The 22,054-nt window shown below is 43.2% G+C and overlaps 1 protein-coding gene and 1 long non-coding RNA gene across 5 annotated transcripts in view; one reads left to right on the top strand and one right to left on the bottom strand.

The window, feature by feature from the left end:
- bmp2k (BMP2 inducible kinase) overlaps nucleotides 1-22,049 on the top strand; it is a 57,923-nt gene extending 35,874 nt beyond the window's left edge. Inside the window, exons 7-17 of one of the 4 annotated variants that reach the window (XM_074639465.1) lie at nucleotides 114-246; nucleotides 1,840-1,943; nucleotides 2,038-2,117; nucleotides 2,332-2,480; nucleotides 2,577-2,791; nucleotides 2,884-2,988; nucleotides 3,025-3,102; nucleotides 4,786-5,108; nucleotides 5,231-5,400; nucleotides 5,804-5,923; nucleotides 17,566-22,049. In XM_074639465.1, coding sequence (XP_074495566.1) covers nucleotides 114-246; nucleotides 1,840-1,943; nucleotides 2,038-2,117; nucleotides 2,332-2,480; nucleotides 2,577-2,791; nucleotides 2,884-2,988; nucleotides 3,025-3,102; nucleotides 4,786-5,108; nucleotides 5,231-5,400; nucleotides 5,804-5,923; nucleotides 17,566-18,986 — 2,898 coding nt within the window. In that variant the 3' untranslated portion in view covers nucleotides 18,987-22,049. Of the gene's footprint in view, nucleotides 1-113; nucleotides 247-1,839; nucleotides 1,944-2,037; nucleotides 2,118-2,331; nucleotides 2,481-2,576; nucleotides 2,792-2,883; nucleotides 3,103-4,785; nucleotides 5,109-5,230; nucleotides 5,401-5,803; nucleotides 5,924-17,565 lie in introns of all 4 variants that reach the window. The other 3 variants (XM_074639464.1, XM_074639462.1, XM_074639461.1) reach the window with 3 other exon arrangements.
- Nucleotides 1-22,054, bottom strand: part of LOC141769934 (uncharacterized) — a 368,813-nt gene that overhangs the window by 305,752 nt on the left and 41,007 nt on the right. The window lies entirely within an intron of this gene.

Genomic DNA, 22,054 nt, shown 5'->3' with positions numbered 1-22,054 from the left:
TTCTTCTGTGATCAGTCGGTGATGGCATCGGTATCATAACTTTGAAGTGATACCCAGCCCTAAAAGTTAGTATGTTCTGGTGTTCTTAAAGGCTGTTTCTGTTTTCTCCACAGGCACTTGGATGCTTGTTGTACAAGCTGTGTTTCTTCGCACTTCCATTTGGGGAGAGTCAAGTTGCCATATGTGACGGAACCTTTATCGTTCCAGATAACTCCAAATTCTCCTTCAAGTTGCACTGTTTAATCAGTAAGTTTGAGACTTCACATGGATCAATGGTGTCTCCTAAACCTGCATGTGTCTGTTCTGATGATTTCAGAGTTATTTATCATTTCTGTAGAAGTGTGTATTAGTACTTTTTCTACCATGTTTTCAGTTTATTCTGTTACGAAGGACAACTGTTAAAAAAAAGGCAAGTTTTAGGTAAAGATCCAGGCTGTCAGTTGATTAAAATAGTTAATCGCGATTAAACAATTTTTGTTTCTGTTCAAAATGTACCTTAAAGGGAGATTTGTCATGTATTTAATACAACAAAACAATGACAGATATTATCCAGAAACCCTCACAGGTACTGCATTTAACATAAAACAATATGCTCAAATCATAACATGGCAAACTGCAGCCCAACAGGCAACAACAGCTGTCAGTGTGTCAGTGTGCTGACTTGACTATGACTTGCCCCAAACTGCATGTGATTATCATAAAGTGGGCATGTCTGTAAAGGGGAGACTCGTGGGTACCCATAGAACCCATTTACATTCACTGATCTGGAGGTCAGAGGTCAAGGGACCCCTTTGAAAATGGACATGACAGTAATTCTTTGCCAAAATTTAAATAGTTTGTAGCGTTATTTAGCCTCCTTTGCGACAAGCTAGTATGACATGGTTGGTACCAATGGATTCCTTAGGTTTTATAGTTTCATATAATGCTGCTACAGCCTAAAAAGTTGCAAGTTGATAACAGTGAAGACTTAAACACAAGTTATATTCACAGAGCCTTCCCTCTGCTAAACTGCATTAGAAAAGCACACAGTTAAAACAGCCAAAGAGCTTCAGGGATAAGAAAACACTGAATATGTCAAAAAGAAGCCTATTAAGTATGTGAGATTGTTATAAGAAAAGAAAATACATAATACAGACAGAATTGTATTAAAAGTCCTAAAAATAACAGGAAAACTCATCTAAGATACAGGAAATAATCTACTCAAAATTCATCCATATCTCTCGTTTTACACAAACTTCCTGCAGTTATTGCGTTCACTATTTGGGTTAATTGTACAGTTTATCAGTTATTCTGTACTGATACTGTTATGCATTGAATATAATATGAAATATCCATAAAATATGTCGCTTTGTCATCAGTTTACTCGATGGTGGAAAAAGGGTCCCTTCAGGAAAAAGGTTGGGAGCCACTGGACTAATGGACAAAGAGGAGGCAGCCCTATACAGAATAAATAAATAAATAAATAAATGAATGAATAAACAACAAATAAATAAATATATGTCTGAAAAGGAGTGATTTTCACCCACAGTCTTGTTCTGTTTCTTTAACAATGTTCCCTTTCTGCTGCGTTCACCCACAGAGCGATCTGTATCTGACTTTAATTTTGTTGCATTTACACAACTTCAGCCTGTTTGAACCAGTCAGTCACAGCAGCCTTGTTTGCTTTCATGTTATTCCACTTCCTCCTAAATGCATCCTGCAGTGGATCTTCCCTTTTTTAAATAATTAGACTAACAGCTCCACCTAGTGGCCAAAGAGGGAAGATACACATCATCAACAATAAATGAGCCAGTGAGTGATGTTGTCTATAAAACAACCTCTCTCTCTGTCTTCTTCCAGGATATATGCTCGAACCCGAGCTGGAGATGAGACCAGACATTTACCAAGTGTCCTACTTTGCCTTCAACTTAGCTGGAAAAGACTGTCCAGTGCCAAATCTCTTTGTAAGTCACCGGAACGGAGCAATCAGCGTGGCTTTAGCCTCTGCGGTCGTTTACGCATTAACATAATTCTCCTGGTCTTTTTTTTTTTTTCCAGAACTCTCCCATCCCTACGTCGCTTCCAGAGCCTCTAACTGCTAGTGAGGTCGCTGCTAGGAAAAGCATGACGAAAGCCAGGTACTCATGGGTTTCTTATTGTAGTTTTCAAACTATCACTGGTACTTGATAGATAGTTTTAAAAATAGAATAATAAAAGAAAACTCTTTTAATTTATGTGCTTTAAAGAATATTTTTTGTCTTCAGTTTAATGAGAAAGAAATAAATTAAAATCTGTACAAACATCACATGTTGAGGGACATGATATATTAACTTTTTGACTCCTTCTTTCCAGGATAACGGACGCTGTGGGCCCGACGGAAACATCCATAGCTCCCAGACAGAGGCCAAAAGCGGCAAACAGTAACGTCCTGCCGCTCGCCAACACCGTCACCCCCGTCAAGATGACCGTGCCTTCAGCACCCGTCAGCAACGGCCAGAAAGGTTTGTTATGCCTGTTTTTCCTCGAAGCATTTCAGCTATGCAGTCGCTGTGCTCGATGTTATATATGTATCCATCAATCTCTACCTGTCCACTCAGCTCCCACCCCTAGCTCTGGGCAGCCATCCATGCAGCCCCAGCCCAGCAGTCAGCAGCACCGAGTCCTGCAGCAGCTCCAGCCCGGTGACCTGCGTCTACAGCAGCTACAACAACAACAACAACAACAACAACATCACCACCACCAACAACAACAACAACAACAACAAGCAGTGCAGCAACAGCATGCACATGCACAGCAACTCCAATACCTCCAGGTACATCCACCACACACTGACGTCTGGAACCATCACTGAGAGGAAATGTTATACATATTTAATCCCTTTGCTGGCCTCCTCCTCCTCCTCAGTACCAACAGGCTGTGCAGCAGTCCATCCAGCTGCAGCAGCATCAGCAGGCCCTCCTCCAGCAGCAGCAGATGATGATGCAGCAGCCCATGTACCAGCAGCAGCTTGCCCAGGCCCAGGCTCAAGCTCAGGCTCAGGCCCAGGCTCAGGCTCAGGCCCAGGCTCAGGCCCAGGCTCAGGCTCAGGCTCAGGCCCAGGCTCAGGCTCACTACGCAGCCATGGTGAGTTCTGACAGAGGTCTTCTTATTGAAAGTAAGATTATGAACCTGAACCTGCTACAGCCTCTGAAAGACAGTAAAGTGGGTCGGGATCGCCCGCGATCTTGTGGGTCTCAGGGGGTTAAGACTTTTAGCCAAGGTAAAGACCTATCTCTCTCCCAAAGAGCTCTATAGAGTTACTCATGCTTTTATTACCTCTTGGTTAGACTACTGTAATTCTTTGTATGTGGATATAGAACAGTCGTCCCCTTTCCCGTCTGCAGTTAGTGCAAAATGCTGGCGCCACCTTATCTAGCAGAACTCTTGCATCTTCATGCTCCAGTTAGAACACTGAGGTCGACCAATCAGATGCTCCTGGACTAAAGCCAGTTTGCTTTGTATTCATTTTGTATTTAGTCAACTGCGGTTGTTTTTAAATGTGCTATACAAATAAAGTTTGACTTGAATTGACTTGAGAGGTCTGAACAAAGCTGTTAAAGGCTTGAATTGGATTTGCTGTCTGCCCTAAAATGGACATCCATCAAATTGAATTTGCTTTTGTTCGCCCATTCAAGCATTCGAGGATGCTTCTGACTCAAAATCATGACGGAATTGCAGAGCAGAAGATTTCATCCAAAACTGCAATAAATAGTTTGAGCAAATGACAGAGAAACACATGGAGACACAGCGGGAAGTAACACGGAGCTGAATATTTCATTTAATGTCAGAATGGCCTAAAATTGCTCTCTCTGTTGGCAGCCGGTCCTCTTTAGTCGAGTCGCTCTCATGTCTGTGCCAAGCAGCACTGGAAGCAGACGCTCAAACTTCCTACTGACTCTGTCCAAATATTCAGAAAACTAGTATTTACGCAGCGACTGAATCAAACACACAAACACAGGTCCTCCGAATGCGCTCTCTGTTAGGGCGGCTGCAATTTTTAGTCCGCTTCCCACCGAACGCGCACCATCTGTTTTATTTCAGAGGCAATCTGGTCGGAGCGAAGCCACGAGGGGATCGAACAGAGGGTGAAATCGAGCAGTTGCGTCCTGACATATGAAGCAGTTCACATGCAGGGGAAGAGAGCACCTCTAAAAATTACTGTTCTTATTCCCAAGATACCTGCTAAATGTTCAAATCTGTGATCTTAGCCCTGCTCCTTATTGTCGTGTGGAAGCTTTGCTAAGTGACTGCAAACGTGTAATATGGTGTAATGACAACAGATCAACTTTGTTTGAGCAGTACTTTAAAAAGCACAGCAGCGGTATTTGCAGAAGTGCTTTACACATATGGTTTGTCAAGAAAACATGGAAAAAAGAAAGTGGAACATTTACATATATATACATGTATTTACATACACTGACTCTGGTTAAGTACCTCATACAACGCCACTGAGAAACACCCAAACTATCCCTTGTTAGTTTGTTTTGGAGTTTTTCTGCCCTAAAAAAATCATTGAATGCAGCTTTAAAATGGTCAGTCAGTGTTTGAGGCGATCCTTCTTACTTCTATTTGTTGAGTTTGATGTCCGACCTGCTGTTTGACTTTCATTCCTTCATCCCTCCCCTCCACCGTGTCCCCAGCTTTCCAACTCCAGAACTGGTTTCTAACAGCATTTCATCATCTCGTTGCCGTCATTGTGCGCCATGAAATCAAAGGTCCGTCCCTCATTCCCTTCCCCCTCTTCTCCCTCTCTTCCTTCCCTAACAGCTGCACCAGTACCAACAGGCTTTTATCCATCAGCAGCAGCAGCAGCAGCAGCAGCAGCAGCAGCAGCAGCAGCAGCAGCAACAACAACATCAGCATCATCAACATCAACAACAACAACAACAACAACAACAACAACAACAACAACATCAGCAGCAGCAGCAGCTTCACCATCCCGCTCAGCAGCCTCTCCCCTATATGTCCCCTCTTGAGTTCCAGATCCCGCTGGGTAACTATAACGCCACCACTCCCACAGCTGGCACTTCAGCTGGAGCTGGGCAGGTGCGGGGACCATCACCTGTGGATCCGTCATACACTAACCCCAGGTAACGTCCCCTAAAAACACATAGATGAAAGGCAAAGTCTAATTTCAATTAAAAGGCAGTTCTGAACATAAAAGTCCTTAGCCTTTAGCTAACAGGTTGTCTCTGTTGTACTGTCTCCACAGTAGAAACCCTCTGCTTGCGTCAGACGGGATCACGCCGCCCTCTCAGAGCTGCAACAGCACAGTCAGTCACCCCCCCGACATGTCGCGCTGGAACCCGTTTGGAGAGGACAACTTCTCCAAGCTGACCGAGGAGGAGCTGATCGACCGGGAGTTTGACATGCTCAGAGCAGGCGAGTGACCTCTTCAATGACTTTGTACTTTAACGTTGACTCAGCTGGTGCTAGTGTTCACATTATTCATAACCTCATTGATTAGCTTACTGTGGTAACCTACGTCAGTGCTTTTTGCAACGGCTGAGTGGACGTTTCCATTGATAAAATACTGAACAAAACGCAGATGAACCTGCCCTTTAATAAAACAGGGGTGTTTGAAGAAAATTCACCTTTAACTACCACAATAGGGTACATCATATTTTATTAGCAGTTGTCTAAATGGAAAATAAATCATTATCAGATGGAGTACAATTCCTTATTTACAAGTGTCTTTATGTATTCAGAGCTCCATGTGGTTAAATAAGTTGTCAGAGCTGTAGTTGATCTCAGTATCTCCCCCTCTGTGACCTCCTACAAACAGATAAACCAGTGGAGAGAACAGCCAGCATGGATACGGACCGACCGCAGCCCGCCGCCTCCACCGCCAATCCCCTGCCACCAGAGGACCTGTTCGGCTGCGTCCCGTTCGTGGCCAGCGCAGGCAAGTCTTAGAGGAGTCTCTACAGAGAGGACCCAACACTGTGGAGCCACCTGCCCCCACCTCTTTCTCTGCCATCTCCTGCCCCACCCACCCCCACCTCTGTCCAGCTCTTCTGTTCCCACATAGAGCTCCTATGCCACATAGACCTCCACAGTGGGGCTTTACAAACCAATGATCAGTCAGATTTATGTTGTTTCCCCAATGTCAGTCGGCAGATTAGCTCTTCTGTTACCAGTATAAAATATATGAAAAGGTGAGTCGAGGCGCTTCTGTGACTAAATTAGGAAGAAAAAACAGGAAGTGAAGCTCTTTCTCAGCTCTGGCCTTTTAATACCGGGCTTGGTGGTGGTCATTTTCTAACGGCCCTGCTGTAACAAACCTTTATGCAAGTCAGCTGTAAGAAGTCTCCTATAGCTCACTGGGTGAAGCAAAGCAAGGCACTGGGTTTAGGGTTACATTCCCTGTCTAGATCAAATGGCTGGAGCAAGGTACTAACACATAGGGGGTCTCACTGTAAAGTATACGCTCACAGCGAGGCGCTTTGCATAAGATTACAATTTTTTTTTTTCAGTATAAATAACTTCCAACTCACCAAGAAACACAGCAGCATAAAATTGCTGTAAACTAAAAGCAATATAATGAGGCTGAATAACGTGTAAAGACACATGGCTGGTACTAATTAGGGCTGAGTGATGTCAAAAATTGCGCAATGATATACATTATAGAGTAGAGTTGTCTCTACGGAAGCCCAGTGAGGCCAATGAGAAAAAAAACCAAATCTGGTGATCTATTTTCTAAGTCTGATCTAAATTTCTCTCCTGTGTTTAGGACTTAAGAACAGGTGAAAAAAGGCGACCAAAATGTTACAATTAACTTTGATGAAGTGAAAACACACTGTTTAAAGTTGGGAAGGCTTAAAGTTGACTAGACAACGCCGTGGTAGCGACCTGTCAATCACAAGGTAGCCCCGCCCTAAAGCATCCCCTGCTTTATGGTCTATCTGATTCTAAATGGGACCATAATTTACTAAATGAACATCATGCTGTATTGAAGAAGACTTGAAACTAGAGATTGAGATCATAAACTCATGTTTACAATGTTTACTGAGGTAATAAATCAAGTGAGAAGTAGGCTCATTTTCTCATAGACTTCTATACAATCAGACTTCTTTTAGCAACCAGAGGAGTCGCCCCCTGCTGGCTATTAGAAAGAATGCAACTTCCCGCAATTGGTTTCTCATTTCAGCCTCTTGTGTGGCTGAAATGAGTATTATAACAACAAACACTTTATCCCTACCAAAAAATCTAAACGTTTTTCACAAGATTATCTTGGATTATCTTGTTCTGAAGTCCTAAACACGGGAGAGAAAACAATTTAGATTAAAGAAATTAGTGGCTTTAAAACTGTTTTGCGTTAAAGGCAGGGTTGACGATGTTCTCCAGTCTCCACTATTTGTTATATCGGTTGAAATGGTCTTTACCCCCCGACAGCGATCCATTACTGATGAGCTCTGAAAAAGGACCGGAGGAGAGCCGTCATCTGTAGCTGCTGTAATCCTGTAAAAACGTCTACCAATCACTGCCTCTCGGTCCGCTTGGAAAGAACCAATCAGATGCCTCCCTGCCTCCCTGCTCGTACTCTACCGTTGGCGTGCACCAGCCTGAACTCAAAACGCGTCGCCGCCGCACGTTTCCTGGAGAATGGAAGAGAGAACTCAGCCCTGCAGTAGCACTGCCTTGGTTACTTGTCATGAGGTAGCGTTGTTGAGTTGAGGTCCTCTCTCTGCTCTGTGTCTGTGAAGTAGTTACGATGCAGCGGTGCTCGTGCATGTGTGGGGGGGGCGTTACCTTGGAAGGACCCCGAGGGGAGGGGGGTTTAGACGGAGCTCCTGAGGCGATCCTACATTCAAATGATGCTAGCTTTCCAACATCGTCGACCCTACCTTTAACTTTGGCAGCCCTATAAAAATCAAAAACGTTCACATCGTAATGTTGCACACATCCACAATGTCTGTTGAATACCAATTAAACCCGAACACCACTCAGCCCGGGTACTATTAAACTCCAATTTGGGGGGAAAACAACAACACTTGAACTTCCAAAGTGGCTCTTTGCCGTTTGTTTACATTAAAACACCTTCGACCCTCAACCCATTGAAACTGCAACGATTCCTCACTAAATGTTCTTTTCTAATTGTTGGGACGAAGCCTCAAAGGTAGTCGTGTGGACGGTGCACTTTACCGTGGAGGCCGATGTTAACACCCACTCTGATATATAACCTGATAATTAGCTCTCATTCGGCTTAACGAACCTGCATGAGGTCAAACCCCGACACCGATCCTAGCCGTGGTATAACGATGTGAAGTATTTCTACATATAATATAAATACGTCGGTGGCAGCAATAAGCTTCTGTGCCTCTGTACTCTTCCTGTTCCTTCAATGTGAATTGGTTTTGATAGGCAGTTTAGAACCGCTGTTTGTAAACTCAGAATATATTTAATGATGAACGGTATCAACGCTAAAACACGTAGAGGTTTTTTTTTTCTACAGTAAATTCATCTCTTGTGTCCTTAAACATGCAGGCTTAATGCAACAGTGGCTACACTCTAGAGTACATATAAGATACCAGATACATGATGCAATATAACCCTCTAAGCACTTGAATGTAGGTGTGGACATATTTTATCACTTGTTACTTAATGACTTCGAATTGGAAAACCAAAAAAAGAAACCAAAACAGATTGAAGGGACTTTTGTACTGAATTTAAAACCCAGAAAAGGTCAAATAGAAACCCCCGTGTTGTTGGGGGGGCTGGGTGTGATTCCTACAGGCTGGCATGAGAAAATGTACATTTTTGATCAGCCTATTAGCTTCCTGTGTTTGTGCCATCGCAGTGTGTCAGTTGGTTATTTAGGTTGCAGGCTTTTAAATAGCGTCGTGCAAACACACCGCTTGCAACTATAAATTCATCAGTTATTGTCTGTGGTCGTGTGTTTTTATTTGGGTTAACTTTGGTCGACATCATAACACCGTTTTTAATCAGTTTGTGTTTTACTTCCATTAATGACTCATTTCTCAGAGGCAGGAGCTTTAGCTTTATAATTTAAAGTTATTTTAACCTATTTTAATCTTAATCCTAATCTTAATTTTTTAAGTGCTTCTGTCTATAAAATACTAAAGGATCTGAAACGAGGTGCGATTTCGGACTGTTCCAGACGAAAGTTGACAATTATGAGAGAAACTTTGGATCCGAAATGGCGATGTTAGGAGCGTTTTCACGAGCCATAGTCCGTTTGTCTAGTCCGAATTTTGGTTTGTTTTCTGTTTAGTCTGGTTCAGTTTAACAGTGCCCAAATTGGAGCGGACTAAATCATAAAAAATCGTCTATATTCTCGCGGTTATGCCTCGCATACCTCTAAATACTATCATTTCTAAGCTTCTGGTATGATAGTTTAACATTTCCAAACTGGTCACGCTGATTATAAGTGCCATTTTTGAATAATAATAATTATTAAAAAACAAGCAGTGCCAACACCACGGCCATAAATGTATTCTAAGAATGCTCCAAATAACACACGTCTTCTAGACAACGCCAACGTTTGTTTTGTTTTGCTGCATTTTCAACATTTCGACTTTTCTCTTGCGTTTATTTCCTATTTACGTCGTAGCGCTGCGGTTCGATAGCTGTGGATGCATAATGTAGAGGGCTCTTTAGACAGAACAACCTTCTTCTTATGACCGTATTTAGTTGCTGGCGGTGTGACTGCACATTTTAATTTAACGCGCTCAGCCTTTTTTTTGTTTTGTTTTAGAAGTCTAAGGGTTTCTTTTTTAGATACAAAGTGCCTTCGTGTGGCATTTTCATTTACCTTTCCCACAGTGATAAGAGTCGGAGAGGTGTTATCAGAAAGTGAGCTGGCTGGTTAAATACTGGGGTTATTCTGCCCTGTAGATCTGCTTAAAGGGTAACTTTGGTATTTTTCAACCTGGACCCTATGTTTGTGTCTACGTGACTAATGAGGACAACAATTCTGAAATTGGTCCAGTATTGAGGGAGAACGCTGCAGACAGCAGCTGCTAAACGAGCTGTAATGTAGTCGCTTGTTACGTCCTCTAAAAGTGCTCGGTGTTTCCAACCGACAGGCTCAGATTGTTATTATAAGTGTCTGACAACGTTATGGAAAGAACCCTACAGAGAGATAAAACCTTTTGCTTTACCTTTCACTCGATCCAGTCGGTCCGTTTGCTCGGAGAAGCGTCGTTCTGAAATCTTCCGTCGCATCCACATTGTGGAAATCATCTAAATATTCAGCCGTGACTCTGACTCTGTTTACATGCACAAAATATTAAGACAATATTCATTCCACTAGTATTCCCGTTTACATGCAGCCGTGCGTACTCCTTGTAACCGGTGGCGGACTAGTCAGACCGTGTGAACACAGCCTCCTTCTTTCATTCCTTCAACCACCTTCTTAAAAAGGTTGGCGTTGCGTTATTTGTGCGTACCAAAAAAACCTGTTGATATCCAAGTCCAATGTTTAAAAGTAGTTGTGTTTCTCCTTCTTTTCTTTTGAGCATGCATCTCTGCAAACTGTCAGGTAGTTGGTTTGTGTACAACGCACAGAGCTGACCGTAAACAGTCAAGACTGCCGTGAAACCCCCAGCTGAGACGCATATCCCATGTGTCTCAATCAGAAAATGCTCCATTCAGAATAAGGCCTAATTCAGACTATCCAAATGGAATATGCTGTATACGTGACCCATATCAGATTCACAATGAGAAGAGCCTTCTGTGTTTTTCCTCTTGACTTTACTCGTCGGCTTTATCTCCTCACTCAGCCAATCAGAGTGTTTTCTCTCACCGACGAGCTCCGCCGCCAATTCAACACGCTGAATCGGCTGAAAAAACCTCCGACGCGGTCAGACTAGAGCCACCGGTGCGGGACACACTGCAAAAACAGGATCTTTAGACACATAAACACGGGAAATTAGGGTCCAGGGTTGAAAAACTACCAAAGTTCCCCTTCAATAGGACTTTCATGAGCACCAACTGACACATGTTTGTTCTCTAAATCGTGTTATTTTTCTTTTATTATGTTGAACTCAACTGGCTGATGGCACATTCAGTAGTGTAAATGTAAACTGTCGTGCTGAAAGGAATGCCTGATGAGCGTGTGCTGATGATATCCGTCAAAATGGTTTATACATTTTGATTTTGTTGTTGTTGTTGTTGTGTTTAAATCCATACAATCCTAAAGGGCTGTATGTTTGTTAACGCTCACCGTGCTGCTGTTATTCCGCCTTAGAGCAACACGTGAGAAAGTGACCCATCTTTAGTCATCCATGCACACATGAATCATACAAAATCTCTTAAGATATGTGTTTTTAGCTGAAGGTAAGTTTGGAGAACAGTTGATGTTTCCGTTCATATCACTGCCTGCTTTTATTGGGCCTTTTTGTGGAAAAAAACTTTTGCTTCATTTCAGTTCTTTTCATTTTTCATTGAGTGAGACAGCCATACTCAGAAACATCTTGTTCATGTGTATTGGTGGATGGATCTATATAGTGTGGAAAGGCGAACCATCAAAAGCCAAAAAAACAAAACAAATGAAAAGTGAAAGGGACGACCAGAGCCATTAACTGCACTTTAAGTTTCTTCATGTTTTTTTAAAGTGCGAGGAAAAAATCTTCTCCCAGGATTTTATGGGACGAACAAGCAAACATAGACGTTGAATATGTTGTTTCTATTGTTTACATTTTGCAGGTTTTCTGTGCTTCTCTCTGTCTCTGGGTTTTGGTGGTTTCCTCCTTTCTTTAGTATTCGTTGTCAGCTTCAGAAGCCCCAGAACAGATCACTATAAAACCGTTTGGGAACTTTCTATTTGAATTCATCCTCATTAGTTTTCCTCGATATCAGCAGCTCGTGGTACCTCTCTCTCCTGCAGAAAGATTACAACCTATAGATCAATAAGTTGTCTTATACATATCTTTGTTTTTGTTGCAGCAGACTATGTAAAAGGTTCTGTATCATACTGTGAGTGTGAATGTATTTCTTTATAGAAATGTTACTGATAAATAAAAAAACATACAAAATCAAGATTCACTTTGGTTCCTTTTTGTTTTTTAAATGGCTTTTTTAAAAGTATTTAAGAGTCTGTCCACCACTACACCATGTACAAGATGTTCCTGTTGGTCACATGGCTGTCTTTGTTTGAGCTCTCTGGCGTCCAATCAAACTGAACCGATGTAATGTAGAGGAGGGAAGGTGATGGTCAAAACAAAACGGGTTTGTCTTAGACTAGTAGGTGTGTGAAACAGTGGGCCTCATGCAGGAAGCCATATGAGAACAAATGTCCTCTTATTTTTGTTCGTATCCACGATTTGTTCTTATTTTGTTAGTACCCATTGACTTCTGGGATTCACCAATGTTTTCTTATTTTTGCTCCTCTCAGGTAAGAGAAACTTTTACGAGTTGTCGAGAGAACTCTTACCAACATCTCGTTTTCACAGTCCACAAACCGTTTGTCCAACGCAGGGAAACAAAAGTTTAATAAATAAATAAATATCATATAATCAAAAGTAGATTATTATAAGTTTTAGAGTAATTATAATAAATGGATTATTAAAGAGATAATATTGATTCAATAAAGACCATGAAAAACTCTTGGATGATATTGAAACTGCTTTTTGATACACTCTGATTTTCCTGTAACGCCTTTGTTTAATTTTATTTAAAGGGGCTGTCTGAGTGAAGGCGAGCAGGCAGAGGAGACGAGACAGCGGCTTAGAAAGTTTTCTAAGCGTATAAATGTAGCGGGTCGGGACACATGCGCGCTCGCATATGCACGCTCGCGTGTGGCCGCTGCCTCTCCTCCTCTGCCTGCTCGCCTTCACTCAGACAGCGCGCGCGTTCTCGCATACTCGCTCCACCTCTAGACGTGAACGCGCGCTCACTCCACACTGCAGAAGAGTTAGTTTAGCTCTGAGAATATCTAGTGAATGTACAGTGGACGTTTGTGCAGAAATAACTGCTGCAGCTCCTCCAGACCAACAGAGGTTTCCCGTGTCTTGTGAAGTGACGGGACTCTGCAGAGAGAAACGTTACCGTCTCGTTACCGACCGGGTGCCGGTGTCTTCCTGCTCTCTCCGGCTGCGGGCGGAGGGAGACGACTTTCTCGCTGCGGAGCCCCGCTGCCTGAGCCTGCGCTGAGGCAGGAGAAGCAAACACCGTATCAGCAGTGATTCATGGAGAGACCTCCGTCTGGTCAGCTAACATTACTGCCAAGCAGCTGAAATATAGAGTGATATTGTGGTTTTAGCTGACGTGTATCGCCTCACTGTTTTGAGCGACGCTCGTTCAGGTCCATTTAGAGCGAGCACAAGCACGAGCCCGACGCTGACTTTCGTTGACTTAACGGCCACAGGTGTCGCTGTTAAGAAGCATTTCTGAAAGTTACAAATAGTCCCTTTAACAGTGCCTCGATTTCACTACAGCTGGAGTTCTTCTTCTCTCATCTCTCTAATTCTTGAGCATGTGCCAGAGTGTTTTCACATCTCACAACACCTGTCTTTATATAATGTTTAAGGGCTTTTACCTCTGCTAATGATAAACAATCAACCACACATCTCCAATTTATGTTTATTTTATGATTTAGAACATAAAACTCTGCTCCAGCTCCGCTCTAACTAGCTTTGTTTGAGGGCGTGCCAAAGTATTATGGTATTATGCAGATATGTTACTTGATGACATCACTATGTTACGGAAGAAAAGGCGGGACTTCAAGTGAGGCGTTTCAGGCAGTTCAGGAGCAGTGTTTCTGTGGGGGAGAGTAACTCCTTTTTGGGCTTTGTAACTTTGCAGACCTTTTTATATGCACAAAAAACTATATAACACACTAAAGGAAAGGGGAAAAGCACAAAAGGTCCTCTTTAACAGAAAACTAAGATAAAATATGAGAGACATTTAAGAGTAGTTGCTGCACGAGGCCCATTAAAACAAAAGCCTGCATCGTTCATGTTAAAGCCCTGATGGTGATAAACAAGTCAGATTAAACCTAATAAACCTTTACTGGAAATCTGCAACCTCACTGCTAGATGCCGCCAAATCCTACACACGGCACCTTAAAGTATTTATTTATTAAAATGTTTTATGTAGCTGAATTCCAGCCACAACGGCATGTAATGAAGGACACAACTAATGATTTTCCTTCATGATTTATCGTTGAATCTATAAAATGACAAAGTGAAATAAATTCCCAAAGTGTCGTCTTTAAATAGCTTTTTAAAAATCTGACCGTCCGACTATCACCTTTAGATATTTAATGATACCATTTTACAATGATTGGTCCCAAAAGAGACATGTTATTATGGTAAGGATGGCCTCTGAGTGAGGCGAACGGTGTTACCACCGGTAACTGGTTTTTCACTCGGTGGCTCACGTTACCGCAGTCTCGGAAACGGAGTCAGCGGAGGGGTCCTTGGTTGCAATCTGCAACCTCACCACTAGATGTCACCAAATCCTACACACTGTACCTTTAAGGTTAGGCATTGACCTCAAATGGTTAAGATCAGGATAGATCTTCAGGTCTTCAGACGGCGAGTCTCCTACAACAGTTTTCACACGTTTTCACAACTTGGGGGTTACCTTCTAGACACGACCTCGGGCTTGTCCTCTTCACGGAGCCGGGCGCCATGTTTCCAAACACCGTCTCTAGACAGGGACATTCACGTTTTCGGTTCGGCCACCGTAGTTCTCCGACACTCTCGACACAGAAGTTTCAGTTGGTTGCAATCTGCAAACTCACCACTAGATGTCGCCAGATGTTACACACTACACCTTTAAATTTGTTTATTTTATTTTTTTTATGTGCCAATGATGATTTTCCTTTATTGATTAATGTTGAATCTATAAAATGTAAAAAATGAAAAGTGAAATAAGTTCCCAGAACTCTCAGAGTCATCTTCAAATAACTTTTTTTTTTAAATTTGTCCATCCGACTATCACCTTTAGGTTTTTAATGATACAATTTTATGACGATTGAGAGAAAAACCTGCAACCTGTAACCTCACCACTAGATGCCGCCAGATCCCACACACTGCACCTTTTAAACAATTCGATTTTAAAATCTGTTGATTCATTTTCTGCTGATCAATGAACTCATTTCAGTCGTGTAACTCCGTTGTGTTATCGGTTGAACCAAAAGGTTCCTGGAAACAGTCACTCTGTCTTTTAAATGTTCGACTCTGTGCAGCTTCATCAAATCAATCCAGGTTCGGTGGTGGTTGTTGCGTGAGGAGAAGAGACTTCTCTAAACTCCTGCTGTCGGACATCTCTAACACATTTTATCTCCCATCACACGAGAACAATCACATGCGTGTTTTCACCACTTATTAGTATCTTTAGGAGATCAGACGCAGCGTGTAATCCTTCAGCTTTCCTCCTAAAGGAACATCGACAAAACAAATCTGACATCTCCTCTCCTGATTAAAGATGTTTCTGTCGTGGCTCTCAGAGAGGTGAACGGGATTACAAGTTATAATCTGGGAGCCGTCGGATGGAGCGAACAGCTGCAGAGCACCTCACGTCTCCTGCATTAATGTGTTTTACTACTTTTAATCTTTTCTTGCTGCTTTGTTTCATTAAGCTTTTGGCTAATCTGTCACCGCGTCCTGCCAGTTTGGACGGTTGAAGACGTGGAGAGGTTTCCATTCTCGTGTTCACAGCGGGGGGTTCCTTTTCTCTGCTTTCTAATATAGAGCTTCCACTAATAGGGAACAATAAATTGGCTCATTGTGTATGGCACAATTTATTTTCAATATAATTGGAGACTATCCACTCGCTAATTAGGATAATTTCTAAGTTGCTGTTATGCAAATCTCTTGGAAATAAATTTACACATATTTTTCCAGTAAATGCCAAATAAGAATTTATAGAAATGCAGAAGTAAGGAAGTAGTAATTGCAGCTTTATTTTTATTTATTTTAAGTCTAAAAGAAGTGATTAGCAGCTTGAATCTTTCCACCAAGAGATTTAAATGTGAAAGTCATTTAGTGGATCTTGAGAAGCTGGGCGTCTCATTTCTTCTTCCTCTAAGCCTGCTGAGGGTCGGAGCAGAGGAGTCAGAGCAGCTTTTAGACCATATTGAGTTTTGTGATTTCTCCTTCGCTGCTCCTTCTGCTTCAATATTGGACAAACTGTTGGGATTTGTATTTGTGGACTTCTAAACCGAGTAATCCTGATTATTACAGTAAAGCCACGAGAGGCCACGAGGCGTTCTGGGGAAAAGATTCTCCTTCTGTCTCATCTTGTAATTTAAAATGTCAAATTTAAAAATATCTGGAAGGGTCTGATGTTTAAACTAGGGATACAAATAGATCAGTTGTAGAGTTAGAGTGAAGATACTGGCATCATATGAACTAGAAAACCTGATGAATCCATCGGTGCCAACCATGTCATACTAGCTTTTCGCAAAGGAGGTTAAATAACGCTCCAAACTTGCACTAAATGTTGAGGAAAAACTGTCATGGCCATGTTCAAAGGGGTCCGTTGACCTCTGACCTCCAGATCAGTGAATGTAAATGGGTTCTATGGGTACCCACGAGTCTCCCCTTTACAGACATGCCCACTTTATGATAATCACATGCAGTTTGGGGCAAGTCATAGTCAAGTCAGCACACTGACACACTGACAGCTGTTGTCTGTTGGGCTGCAGTTTGCCATGTTATGATTGGAGCATATTGTTGTATGCTAAATGCAGTACCTGTGAGGGTTTCTGGACAATATCTGTCATTGTTTTGTGTTAATTGATTTCCAATAATAAATATATAAATACATTTACATAAAGCAGCATATTTGTCCACTGCCATGTTGATAAGAGTATTAAATACTTGACAAATCTCCCTTTAAGGTACATTTTGAACATAGGGTGACCAGGTGTCCCACTTTACGAGGGACTGCACAGCATTTTTATCCCTTATTGTCCCGCGTCCCACATAATGAAATGATTTTCATTGGCTCTGCAACCGCTGCAGGACAGATGCTTTCTAAAATCTGGCTTTTATCCAATGGCTGTGAAGAAATCAGGGAAGGCTGTCATCACGAGGCTGTTTGCTGTCAAACTGAGCACAAATACAGGTTAACATTTCACCGTCTTTGCTACGCGATGCCCAACGGGGAAAACTGTGAGTCACCGCAGTCACAAGCTCTGCAGGTTCAGGCGGAATATGATGGAAAGAAAAGGAAGAGCAGCTACAACAAAGACTGTGAAACTACTTATACGTATTTATAAGCCGGTGGAAGACGATTCTCAGGTTTTTGTGACATTTGTCAAGAAACATGCGGCTCAAATAGAGATGTGCCGATTGATGGATGCATTCGGGCAAAGCAAAGAAACGTTACAAGATAAGGGGCAGAATAGAAATGTTTATTTAAGTTAGACAGAGAAATTGTAGACTACCTCTCAGCCTTGGTAACGTGTCCCACATTGTCCCACATAAACATACTCTTTGTCCCACATTCGGTTTGTTGGGATCTGGTCACCCTATTTAACAGATAAAACTAAAACTTGAAATGCACTCAAGAGAATAAAGAAAATAAAAGAAGACTGGTGACATCTTTAACTCTTGCGTTTTGTCTCTGCAGGTACCGATGAGGTAAAGACGGAGCAGACCGATGAGGAAGTCAGCGTTCCTGTCCTCGTCTCAACTACTCCAGAGGATCTGCAGCCGGCGGCGACGACGGCCAAGGAGCACAAACCGGGCAAAAAGAGCAACTGCAGACCAGGTGAAGAGTCCGACAGTGACTTTGAGTCTGATCCACCTTCGCCAAAAAGCAGCGAGGACGAAGAGGCGGAGGAGGAAGAAGGCCTGAACAGCGAGCACGGTGAAGACACCGAGCCGGAGAATCTAGGACAGAGGCCTCTGCTGATGGACTCTGAAGAAGAGGGAGAGGAGGATGAAGACAAGCACAGCTCCGACTCGGACTACGACCCCAGCAGGGTGAAGACCCGCTCGAGGAAAGCCGGTAAAGCGGCGTCGGCTGCCGCCAGGAGGAGTCCTCAGGGGGATTCTGCCATGGCTCTGATCACTCCTCCCGAGTCGCCCAGCGGAGCGAGAGCTGCTTCAGATGAGGATTCGGTGGATGTTTTTGGTGCTGTCCCCTTCCTCGGAGGAACCTCGCCCGTTGGGCCTTCACAGAGCTCGGACATCTTTGCCAAAGCGCCTTTCAGGCAAGTCAGCTACGAGCAGCGAGCTACGGACGAGTTCGATGTTTTTACCAAAGCGCCGTTCAGCCGGAACCTCTCCAAGCCGGGCCAAACGCCGCCCGTTTCCCCCGAGGGCATTGACATTTTCGGCTTCTCTCCCTTCCAGCCGGGCCCCACCGAGCCGCCGCCCACCACCTCCAGAAGCGCAGAGGACATCTTCCGCCCGTCTTTCGAGGAGTCGGCCAGCCCTCAGCAGCAGAGGCTGAAGCAGCGCAGCCTCCAGAAGCTGTCGTCACGCCAGAGGAAAACCAAGCAGGAGGCCACAGCGGGCGGCAGCAACGGCAAACGCCACCACGGTACGCCGACTGGGAACCGCAAGACCAACAAGCCGACTTACCGCACACCCGAGCGAGTCCGCAGGCACAAGAAGGTCGGCCGGAGAGACTCGCAGAGCAGCAACGAGTTCCTCAGCACGTCTGACTCGAAGGAGAACATCAGCGTTGACATCACCATGGCTGAAGGGAAAGACAAAGGAGCTTCTCTGCCGGGCGACGACGCCGTTTTAGACCCGTTTGGAGCCAAACCTTTCCAACCTCAGGACGGCAGCCGGCACGGCCAGTATCAAGGACTCGCCGACAGCAAGAGCGACATGGGCACAGCCAACGGCAAGTCCTGGACGGGCTCCCTTCACAGCACTCTCGGAGGCGGCAGCATGGATGATTTCGGGGCGGTGCCCTTCACAGAGATGGTCGACGATGAACAGCAGCAGCAGCAGCAGCAGCAGCAGCAGCCGCCGCCACCCTCGCAGCCGCTGGACCTCGACCCGTTCGGAGCTGCACCTTTTCCCACCAAGCAGTGACTTTTCTTGCAGTCCTCCCACAAATAACCCCTCTTTCTTGGGCTTGGGAACCAACCGACACCCTAACGCTTCTTTTTTAACATTTTAATACAGTTTGAATAACAAGAATCCTGTGGAGTGAGCGACATATCTTTCAGCTGTACCTGTTTGCTGAGAAGCCTTTTTATGCTGCATCTTAACGTAAAGACGTTTGAACCGGATCGGAGAAAAAAAACCCACTCGAGAATCGTACTGTGATTATTAGAAGTTCGACCGCTTGACTCGCTGCAAAAAAAGCTCTTTCTGGCTTCGCCTTCTGATCTACCACTATGTTGTTTTTAGCACCACAAAGCCTTACCTGAGCTGGGCGCTCCGCCTTGCTGCACAGTACCTCGGAAACAACGACACAGTCGGCACACGTCGTGTCGGCGGAATCGTTCGGGAGTTGACCTTAACCACTTTGTTTTATCCTTATTAGAGCTTTCTCTATGCATAATTTCACCGTAGTCTTTACTGTGATTTGTGTTGCGTTACACTTTGAATACTAGAAGGGATCACATTTTATTGTCCTTAAAAGGTTGTTGATTGGGTTTAAATTTAGGATCTTAACTGTTTTCTTTTCTTCCTAGCAGTAATCTTCTAGGTAAGTACTGTTCATTTTCTATTTTATTTAAGTTATAACTCAACACATTCTGTTAGAAATAAAACACAAAGCCACGTTAGATCACGGGTCTTTGACCCCTTCAGAAGAAACTCACAAGCTGTGCCGACATTTTCTCAGCAATGTTTAAGTGCTCCTAACTTTAGACGGCGTTTATTAACGTTTTCACAATAACTTATGCTGAAGAATAAACAGGAATTGTACGATCAGTTAAAGGAAAAGCTTGGCGGTATTCTATGTGTGTTGTTATTCTTAAGAAATGGAAGGAAAAGACCAAAACCAACAATAGCCACGTTCCCATTCACATATTTGTATTGGCATTTTGAAGCATTAGAAAAGCTGTACGGAAACAGTCCAATTCAATGAAATTGTGGGAAAAACAGTTTTTACTCTCTCTTGAGGCGGTTTTTTGCCTTCGCCGAAAGAGTTGATGCATTAAATGGATGATAGAAACGCCTTTGCCGAATGAATTCTGACGTAGCGAACATTTAACTCACATGACCGATCAGCTGTTTCTGCCGTCGGCGTCTTCTCAGATATTCCCATAACGTGCTCGTCTTCGTCTCTGGACGACATGAAACACGACCAAAACAATTACAACTTGCCCAATTGAAACTAATTCCTTAAGACCTCTTCTTTACTCCTAGATGGTTAGACGGCCAAGGCGACTTGTTTTGTTTCCGGTTCGTAACCTCTACTTCTTCTTCTACTCTGTTTACTGGTAGATTACAGCCATACGAAGCCTACAGTGCCAACTTCTGACAAAACTATGCTGTAGCCGAGTTTATTTCCTCCAAACGCCTAATTCGAATTTCTTTTTTTTGCGACATTTCAAAAGTTTGCTTAAAATTGGCCTGACGATTGATCGAATGGAAACACGGCTAATATGTTAAGGGCCGTATACATGCCGCGTCTTTTTCACGCTCACATCCACCGTTGTCAATGTAGGCGTGCTCAAACGTGAGAGCGATGCCGTTGCGGTGCGCAAACATTTCCAAATGGCTATTTTTCAGGCTGCGACGGCTGCGTCCCGAGATGAAAATAGTTTTGGGTGCACCGCATGTCATGTGACGAGGAACAACCAATCACATCCGGCAGATACTGTATCTTTTCTTTCTTCTGTTAAGTTAATCATTTTAGTTCAGGACTACCCAGAGCTTTATGATCTGTCCCACAATTTAACTTAATTCACCCTTTCTGACCGAGAACGTCGCAACATCCAGTTGAAAGGTCGGCCAGAATCACAGAGAGAGATCGAGCAGTAAAGCTACTGTGAGGGATTCACGGTGCTGGGAATGCGTTTATCTTTGTTTTGATTGTGTTTAGTTTAGTCAGTGAGGCTTTTACTGCTAAACTACCGCAACTTCATCATCATCGTCATCGCAGCACGCAGGTTTTGGTTGCTCAGTAACGGCAGGAGCGTAACGTAAATCTTTAAAGGAATACTTTGACGTCTTGTGAAATATACTTTTTCACTTTCTTGCTGAGAGATAGTTTAGAAGATTGAGAGTCGATCCAGCACCTGTAAACGGTAGTCATTTGTGGACAACTCGTGTTGTTTTTACTGGAGGTTACTGTAGGTACGAGATCATTTCTTGGCCTGGAGCAGTGACGTCCTCGAGGTCCTCTGGTTTCCTGGCAACCTCACTGTGATGAAGACTCCAGGTGCATATAGACAGGAGTTTAATAACAATCTTTTTATCTAACGCTCAGCAAGTAAGCAAACACTTTTTGTTCCCTCAAACATGTCAAAACTATTCCTTTAAAAAACATCAAAAAAACACATTTAAAATATGTTCTATAATCTCCTAAAACAGCTGGGCACTGTAGTTTTTGTTAAATGTTACTGAAACGGGACTAAATAGTGCTTTTGTTAGGGACTATTTTCAGCGGCGGATTAATCCACGTTTGGTCCAAATAAACTAGAAAGAGGGAAAAGATATCAGGCGTAGGATCAGTTCGTTATTGGTTTTGGTCTTTTCGTGTTATTTGTTAATTACAATACTGAATATCACACATTATACTTTAACGTAGATCTTTCTGCAGCAGAATATGAATTGGCGTATTCATAAAGGGAAACAAAATTGAGAAATCTGAAGTGTTATCAGGTCATTTGTATTCATGAATGCTCTTATCGGCGCTGAGTTCTTCCATGAACTCGTTTTCTGTGTGCTCTCTATCGACGGCCTTAAGCACCGACTGCATTTACCTTCACAACCATCGTTTGAATTAAACCTGCCGGTTGCTGTGTCTTCACCAGTGGAACCATTTTGATAAAACTACTTTCCATCTTTTCTTTTTTGTTTTTTTCACAAGAGTAAATCTGATATTGTATTTATCATGCTATACTGCTGTTTGATGCAATAAAAAAAAAAAAAAAAAAAAGTCATCTCAGTGTGGATTGAGGTGGAAATTGAAACAAAGACGT

The sequence above is a fragment of the Sebastes fasciatus genome, chromosome 6 (genome assembly GCF_043250625.1).
Source record: "Sebastes fasciatus isolate fSebFas1 chromosome 6, fSebFas1.pri, whole genome shotgun sequence".
NCBI lineage: Eukaryota > Metazoa > Chordata > Actinopteri > Perciformes > Sebastidae > Sebastes > Sebastes fasciatus.
This window is presented reverse-complemented; position numbering and strand designations above follow the sequence as displayed.